A 9,622-nucleotide genomic window follows, 5' to 3' on the forward strand; every position below is an offset into this window, starting at 1 on the left:
CTACCTACCTACCTACCTACCTACCTACCTACCTACCTACCTACCCCTACCTAGGTATTGAGGCCGAGTACTCTGGTCCTGAAGATCTGGTCTGCCTGGGGAGCTGAGGCCGAGAACGTGACGTTCCTGGTTAAGAGGGTCCGGTACAAGGAGAACAAGGAGAGCAAGGAGATCAACCAACAAAAACAGGTTTAAGGCATCAACACATAAAATATAGTTTCAGATTCTCAAATATGCAAATTCTTCATCACTAAGAGGAGTATAGTGTGAAGTGTATTGATTATGTTTTTAATTTCAAAATCAGCTGATTGTTGTTTTAAATCCCCAAGATTTCTCCGGGCTTGTCAAGATCTAAGAGAAGTGAAAACCTGTCAAAATTCTTCATATTTAACTTGTTTACTTTGCTCTTATCACTTAGCTAAGCCAGCGCGCATGCATTTAGTTTTTTGGTCTGCTTTTTTGCACACGTTCTATGTTTTTGTGCGTGTTCCGTTTTTGCATGATTTTGCAGGCCAGAGTCCCGACTTACGATACGATCTTTGGTGATGTTAGGTTAGCAATTTGGTTAGGTTTGGCAAATGTACACACATTTGTTTTATATGTTAACCCAGTGTGGTCTAAGGATATAGACAGAGATAAAGTAAATAAGTATAATTCAACAAATCCACCAGTTTTCTGGATCCACCATTTTGTATCCGCCATATTCTTTTACCCGGCTTTTTTTTTAATTCGCCATCTTTTTTTCCCTCCATTTTTCTGTATCCCACATCTTTCTATATCTGCCATTTTTAACCGCCATCTTCTGTATCCGCCATCCTTCATTATCCATAGTTTTTCTTTATCCAACATCTTTCTTTATACGGCATTTTTCTTTATCAACCATCTTTCTTTTTCTGTCATCTTTCAATTGCCATCTTTCTTTAACCGCCATATTTCTTTATCCGCCATTTTTTATCAACCAACTTTCTTTATCAGCAAATTTCTTTATCCGCCATCATTATTTATCTGCCATTTTTCTTTATTCGACATTTTTTATAAACCATCTTTCTTTTTCCGCCGTATTTTTTTATTCGCCAATCTTTCTTTATCAGCCCTATACTCTTTATTCTTTATCCGCCATCATATTTTATAGTACAAGATCTATATACAGAATAATGTATGTTATGCTCCATCTTTAATTATTTGCAATTTATCTGTTCTGGCTGTCCTGTTCCTTTACAGGGTTTAAGCCCTAGAACGACGGTATTTACCTAAAAACAAAGTCCAAATGCTGAAAAATAATTTGGTTTAGTGTACACTGAACAGCTGCAACTCTAAAATAAAATGTTTGTGTGCAACCCTGTTTCTTGAAATAGTAGGGACTCATATCATACTGCATAATCTACAAATGTATTATAATCTTATATATAACCCTGAGTATTTGCCCCCCCCCCCTCCCTTCCAAAACTCCTTGACCATATTTTTGGTAGATTTTTTAAGTTAACAGTGTGAATGCATCCCTTGGTTTTATATTTGATTAAATTTCAAACATGTTTATGGTTTAGGAAATCTATAAAACAATTTCACGCCTGGGCGCGAACAGAAAAGTTTATTAAATTTTATTTTCTAAATTCTATCTTTATCATCTTTATCATTTTAATCATCTTCATTATCTTTATTATCTTTTTAGAAGAAAATCAAGAAAATCAAAAAAAACTAAAGACTACTTGGTTTAAAATGAATAATTTGTTAACTGATCATGAATACAATTCAATAGTTTTTTTCTTGTAAAACAATTTTTATAAAAATGTTTTGCCCCCAAAAAACTGGATATGCATATGTCCACAATATAAACCTTTAGTACATACATATTACATATATTAAGGTAATCTATGTACAATGATGTTTATTGTATACATACATATTACATATATATGCCTATTTTTGTACAAATAAAGATTATAATACTTTGTTGGACATATGTAAAAAAGTAGCGTATACAACTTATGTACTGTATCTACTGTATCTACTAAAAGAACTGTATGTACCCTATGTACTGTATGTACTAAAAGAACTGTATGTACCCTATGTACTGTATGTACTAAAAGAACTGTCTGTACCCTNTATCTATCTATCTATCTATCTATCTATCTATCTATCTATCTATCTATCTATCTATCTATCTATCTATCTATCTATCTATCTATCTATCTATCTATCTATCTATCTATCTATCTATCTATCTATCTATCTATCTATCTATCTATCTATCTATCTATCTATCTATCTATCTATCTATCTATCTATCTATCTATCTATCTATAAATCTATATATCTATCTATCTATCTATCTATCTATCTATCTATCTATCTATCTATCTATCTATCTATCTATCTAATTATCTATCTATCTTTCTATAAAGTATCCAATTTATAACTAATAAGTCCAAGGGGGTTTTTGCCTATTTTTTTCAACCTTTAGTAGTTTAATTTGTCAAGCCTGTTATTCATTAGAATAAAAGTCTAGATTTAATGAGTTAACTGGTTGTTGTTTAATTGCTTGCATAAACTTTTTACAGAGGTTTTAAACCCTTAACAGTTCCTTGTCTTGCTGGTTCTTCTGTATTGTTTAGTATTTATAGATCTAAACTATAAATATATAAACTATCCTGCAGGGGAGCAGAAGGGAGGTTTAAATCAGTTTAAACAATGATGATAATAATGATAATAATGATGATAATAGCAATAATAATAATAAAAATAATGAACATAATAGTGATAATAATGATTAGAACATGATAATAATAATTATTAATTATAATAATGATGGTAAAATGAAAATGATAATGATAATAATGATTACAATGATAATAATGATACTTCAGGAGCCTGGTCAGGTCCCCGAAGGACCTCGAGAATGATATCCAGGGAATCCTGGCCTCGATCATTCACCAGGGGGAGGCCGTCAAACAACATCTCATGCAGATACAGGTAATTCAAGAAGTTTAGGTACTTCAGGTACTTCAAGTAGTTCAGGTAGTTCAGGTACTTCAGGTAGTTCAAGTAGTTCAGGTAGTTCAGGTAGTTCAGGTAGTTCAGGTAGTTTAGGTAGTTCAGGTAGTTAAGGTAGTTCAGGTACTTCAAGTGCAGTTCAGGTAGTTCAAGTAGTTCAGGTAGTTCAGGTAGTTTAAGTAGTTCAGATAGTTCAGGTAGTTCAAGTAGTTCAGGTAGGTCAAGTAGTTCATGTACTTCAAGTAGTTCAGGTATTTCAGGTAGTTCAGGTAGTTCAGGTAGTTCAGGTAGTTCAAGTAGTTCAAGTACTTCGAGTAGTTCAGGTAGTCTAGGTACTTCAAGTAGTTCAAGTAGTTCAGGTAGTTCAAGTAGTTCAGGTAGTTCAGGTAGTTAAAGTAGTTCAGGTAGTTCAGGTAGTTCAGGTAGTTCAGGTAGTTCAGGTACTTCAAATGCAGTTCAGGTAGTTTAAGTAGTTCAGGTAGTTTAAGTAGTTCAAGTAGTTCTGGTAGTTCAGGTAGTTAAGGTACTTCAAGTAGTTCAGGTACTTCAGGTACTTCAAGGTAGTTAAGATAGTTCAGGTAGTTCAGGTAGTTGTTTAATCCATGGTTTTATAAGTTTCACTGTAGGTAGGTAAAGTTCTAAATATTCCATAATTATGTTTAAGAGTTTTCTCAGATTTTGTTCCTCATTATAAAATCTTTAAAGAATTCTAAATTTGTAAATGAAATGTCAGATTTAAAGATAAAAAGACGGATAATGGTCATCCTTAGACTTGAATAATTGAAACATAAAATATTTTTATATTTTGAGAAAATTAGAAAAACCAGAATAGAGAGAGAGAAGGGGACTCTGGAAGAGAAGGATGGACAGAGCTAGTGGAAGGAAAAGAAACTGACGAGATAGAATTGAGAGAAGAGTGAAGAGAAATTAGAGATTAAAGAAGAGAGAAGAGAGAAGAGTGATTAAAGAAGAGTGAAGAGAGAAGAGAGAAGAGAGGAGAGAGAAGAGAGGAGGGAGGAGGGAAGGGTAGTAAATGGTTGTAAATATTGAGACGTTGTATAATTAGTTCAAGTTTTATCTTAACTAGTAGAAAAACAGAGGGTTTAACAGGTTCAAGAGTTTTACACGTAGAAGATCTTAGCAGGAAATGAGGGAGGGATGTACAGGGATATTGAGGGATGGAGAGGGATGTAGAGGGATGGAGAGGGATGGAGAGGGATGGAGAGGGATGGAGAGGGATGGAGAGGGATGGAGAGGGATGGAGAGGGATAATAGATAGATAGATAGATAGATAGATAGATAGATAGATAGACAGATAGATAGATAGATAGATAGATAGATAGATAGATTGATAGATAGATAGATAAAAATTCGTTTTATTCTTTATTTAGGTTTATTACAATAAAGTTGAATTTTAGTCAATTATAAAATGATTTAGAATAAAGATATGTATTTAAATCTATATATATAAATTAGGCAGATTCTATTTAAGTCTATTTTTAATGTGTTTTTTCTTTTAACGACTTTCTTTATAGTTTCTTCAACAGCTGCAGGATGTCGTATAGTATACCGTAATCGTTATATCTATCTTAAAGATAGAATTAACGATAGACAGAAGGATCGATAGATAGATAGATAGATCGATAGATAAATAGATCTATCGATAGATAGTTGGATAAATCCTGATAGATAGATAGATAGATAGATAAATAGATCGATCGATAGATAGATGATTGTTAGGTAGTTGTATAGATAGACAGATAGATAGTTCGATAAATGCTGATAGATAGATAGATAGATAGATAGATAAATAAGCAGATAGATAGATAAAAAGAGTCTTATGCAAATAGCAAAAAAAAGCATTAGATAGAAAGATGGATTGATACAGAGGTCTCCAAAGTTATACGGAAGAAAACGAAAAATATTATATTGTATAAATCATCAAAACTCAAATGAATTATCAAATAAACTTTTTAGCAGCATATAATATTAAAGTAAGTTTTAAATTGTCATAATAATCATTATAGTTTGCCGACCACAGTTGCTTAAAAGCAGAACAATCGATACAATCTATACAAATCTGTTTTTTTTATAAACTGAAATAACCCAAGAGCTGTCGAACCAAAGCTTGGAATAAAAAGGTGGTAATTAATTGGAATTGTAATTACAGAAAAGTCTAATTTGTCGAATTTGTTCAACTGCTGTTCGGGGAGACTTTTTCCTATCATTCAGGAGGGGGGGATTCTTCTTATTCATCTTGTTCTTCTTGTTCTTCTTGTTCTTCTTGTTCTTCTTGTTCTTCTTGTTCTTCTTGTTCATCTTGTTCATCTTGTTCTTCTTGTTCGTCTTGTTCTTCTTGTTCTTCTTGTTCTTCTTGTTTTTCTTGTTCTTCTTGTTCTTCTTGTTCATCTTGTTCTTCTTGTTCTTCTTGTTCTTCTTTCATCTTTTCTATTTTCCATCTTACTTTATTTTTCACAAATTACCATTTTTTGCTTCCCTCCATTTACCCCTCTTTCCATTAACCCCCTCCCCTCCCCTCTCTCTCTGTGTTACCTATTTCCTGATATTCTATTCTAATCCTGCAAGCTAAACATAAACAAAGGTTTAACTCTAGGTTAAAAGATAAACAAAGATTTAACTTGGTTAATCTTAAAACTGATGTAACTAGGATTAAACTAAGCCTCAGGGGTCAGCCATTCAGGGCACATGGTGAGGCCAGATTAAATGTTTGGGAAGGAAGATTAGAAGATAATGGAGGAGGGTTAAGGGGTGTCATGTAACAAGGAGGAAGAGGAAGGGAGGGGTATAGAAATGGATACAGGATGAAAAGAGTTGGGTTTACAATGAAAATTGATTCACGATCGGAAAGCTTATTAACATTAAACAATAACAACAATAAAATTGTTTTATTTTAGACTGGAGAGGAACATAGCAAACTGGAAAAACTTCTCAACGATATTAGAATACTGTCGGAGACACGTCTTCCGTCTCCAAAGCCTCCGATAGCGGAGAACCCTGAAACCTCGAATGACAGTGGAGTCGGAGGAGAGGACGTCCTCGACCTGGAGGTGAAGGTTGGACGGAGAACTGGAGGACGAATAGACACTCCTGAGATCTGCAGTTTAGACTCCTCACTGGAGTATCCCTTGAACCCTATAACAGGAGAGATGAAGGTATCTCCGTATTCCAACTCAACCCTTGAGATACCAGGACGGGGAGTATCAACCCAAAGTATCATTAATCACAACCAGGACGTAAAAATCAATGCAGGATTTATTAATGATCGACAGAACCCTGGTTCCTCCTTCTCCGGGTCTACTCAACCACTGCCCGGGGATCTGGATAAGGATCAACGGAACCTATCCAATCAGCGCCAGGCTTTAAAGTCTCAATTCCAGGATTTACCGATAAACAATAATTCATCCCAAACCTACCAACCTCCAGTTTTACTAAACAAACCAAATAATCGGCCGGAAGTTCCGATCAAACGCTTGCCGGCCATCCCTGCCAAACCCGAAGGTACCAGCAAGGGTAGAATATTGCCTGCTCTGCCGACCAAACCAAGTTCTCTTGTAAAATCTGTAAACGAGAGTGAACAATTCAGATCTGATCTGGGCACTAGAATGCTAGATACGAAGATACCTAGTGTTGGGACGGATAATAGGAAGGTTAATGATCTAACTAATTGTTCTAAATATCCTCGTGTCACCACAGGACAACAGAATATCCCGGAGCAAGCCAAGGACAAGGATTCGACACGGGAAATCCTGGGACTAAACAAGGACCCGAAGAATGCCAAAAGACCAATCACAAATATTTTGGATGCCCAAGCTCCGAAAATGTCAGCTAAGAATGTTCAAGGTTTAACTGATATTAACTTTAAAAAAGAAGGGTTTGAGGGGGAGAACATAAACATAAGCAACGAGGGTCTAGATGGTCTAGACGAGGACCAGGATGAGGTTGAGGATGACCATGTTCTCCTGGTCCCTCCGCCCACTGATCCTGATTTCTACTCCTGGATTGAGATGTATGAGAAGCTGCATAGGTTGAACTGTATCCTGGAGAGTAAGGAGGAGCAGATGATCTCCTTGTCCTACCATTGTGCCTCCCTGCAACCCAACCAGGACCCGGAGCAGGGTTATAAAACTCCGCCTCCCTGCTTTAATACAGACGTTGTCAAGTATAGAGAAATTAACGCAAGGTAAGACGGTATCGTAATTCTTCAAAAATGTCATTCTGATATTTCACCTTCTTTTTTATAGTTCTCTTTGTATAATTTGAAGATTATTTTGCACAAATTCTATACTCACATACAGCAGCTGTTTAATTATTTTAAATATTACAACTGACCCTTACCTTAAACTGATCACAATGAAAAGATGTCGTCGTTGTTCTCTCTTGATGTTGCGCGGTGCGCCTCTAATTTTTAAATCTTTTATTTTTAGATTGAAAATTAATCTCTTAATATGAAGGTTGAACAAGATTAAGATAAGACTCTAAATCAACTATAACACTAATCCACTAGATTAAGTAGTGTTTTTATTCCAAGGGATTAGTTTTTATTGATAATTATATTTTTCTGGAGATTGGAAGATTTTTTTTAAACTGGGGCCAGATTTTATAAATAACGAGATATAGATGAACCTCGTATACTCTATTAAGCCACTTCTCTTAAGCTTAATCCGCACACGAGAAGTAGTTGAACTACGTCTGTGAGGTTCAGCTAATTCTAGCTATTCATAAAATCTGGTCAATGAAGTATCAAAAATATATATTTTAATCCTGTATTTCCTTGTTTAGATTGATGCAGGAGATCAGTGAGAACGGTTCAACCCTCTCCCGTCTCAAGGTGTGGGGGGAGCACAAGAGAAAACTTGTCTCACAACTAGAGTTCGACGTCAACATCGTGGAGAGGGAGGGGAAGCGTCTTGAATCCGACCTCAATATTGTGAAATCCCTCAAGATCTGCGAGGGTGGGGAGGGAGGAGAGGGAGGGGAATCTAAAGAGACTAAAACAATTAAAAGTGTGAGGTTCAGTGACTCCGACTCCTCCCTAGACCCGGAGCAGAGAGCTCGGACTAGTCCTAGAACTATTAACTCCGTACCTAAATCAATACTAAAGAGTGAGACTAGTGACGACTGTAGTTCAGATACAGGACTCTCGTCCCTATCCGTTAGTTCCGAGGAAGGAACATATTCACTGACAACCCTGGTCTAAGGGGGACGCACCAACATAAAAGCGGGATCAACTAATTCATAAATTTCGAATCAGAATTTCGTTATTTTTATATTATCCAACATGTAAATCATCTTTGGAAGATTTGAGCTCTGCAGACAGGATTGTACTAGATATTAGACACTTCTACTATATACTTTATAGTGTTGGAAGGGGGGAGAGTGCATAATGTAGATTAAAGCTCCCAAGCTTACATGATCCACAATGCATATATATATTAGGATTGGTCCTATTAGACTAGATTAGGCTCATATAATTGTTCCATTTGAGGTTCAAACAGACTTTCTTTTTGTTATTCTTATAATCTACTTTCTTTCTGTCTTCCTAAATCTACTTTCTATGTGGTCTCCACATAATCTACTTTATTTCTTGTCTTCACATAATCTACTTTATTTCTGGTCTTCACATAATCTACTTCCTTTCTGTCTTCCTAAATCTACTTTAATTCTGGTCTCCACGTAATCTACTTCCTTTCTGTTCTATACATAATCTTCTTTCTTTCTCTGTTTTCTTCTTGTTCTCTTCCTGTTTTATTCTTGTTCTCTTCCAGTTCTCCTCCTGTTCTCTTCCTGTTCTCTTCCTGTTCTCTTCCTGAACTCTTCCTGTTCTCTTCCTGTTCTCCTCCTGTTCTCTTCCTGTTCTCTTCCTGTTCATTTCCTGTTCTCTTCCTGTTCTCTTCCTGTTCTCTTCCTGTTCTCTTCCTGCTTTCTTCCTGTTTTGTAACTGTGTTCTTGTATAATACTTGATTTCTTTGTCTTAAACACATGCCCCGTCTGTCTATCTATCTATCTTTTTTACGTCTATCTATGTTTTCACATCTATCTATCTTTTTATCTATCTGTATTTAGGAGTCTAAACTCTAAATTTACTATACTCTATCACGATATTAAAAACTACAAGTTGTAAAAATAACTATCTAATGTTAGCTATCAAGCGAACTATCTCTCTTCATAATATTTCCATCTATCTATCCATCTATCTATATATCTATCTTGCTAGTTAGTTCTTCAGCAATGTGTTAATATTGGCCTGTAGAGTGCAGAGTGCATATAATGGGAATGTTCACAAATTTAATTCTAAACTAAGAAAAGAAAGAAAAAAAACAAGCAGAAGAAATTTCATATATTTTTTAGAAGAAGTCATCATTAAATCATTTCATTTATTTCGTCAGTGGGAATCAAATTTTGTGAGCATTCTCTTTAGAAAAAGGATTTCTCAGACACACACACACATATATATATACCGGATCTAATATCACATAAAAAGGAGATAAAGAAATTTTGCAAGGTGTACTTAATAGAGCGCTATTGTAAGTACATTGAAACCTTCAGCAAGGAAATTTAATAATGCACCAAACCAACTCCCCCCCCCCACCTCCTTCACTCCATCCCTCCT

General features: G+C 35.3%; 1 protein-coding gene across 1 annotated transcript; it reads left to right on the top strand.

Moving 5' to 3' along the window:
- Positions 1-54: 54 nt before the first annotated feature.
- LOC111717804 (uncharacterized) lies at positions 55-8,336 on the top strand (the record flags this gene model as incomplete). Its single annotated transcript, XM_023493250.1, has 5 exons — positions 55-189; positions 512-552; positions 2,865-2,970; positions 5,907-7,192; positions 7,792-8,336. Coding segments are annotated over 5 exons (1,986 nt in total), but the record flags the coding sequence as incomplete, so codon positions are not given.
- Between the last annotated feature and the right edge of the window lie 1,286 nt (positions 8,337-9,622).

This window comes from Eurytemora carolleeae, unplaced genomic scaffold (genome assembly GCF_000591075.1).
Source record: "Eurytemora carolleeae unplaced genomic scaffold, Eaff_2.0 scaffold2026, whole genome shotgun sequence".
Taxonomy (NCBI): Eukaryota; Metazoa; Arthropoda; class Copepoda; order Calanoida; family Temoridae; genus Eurytemora; species Eurytemora carolleeae.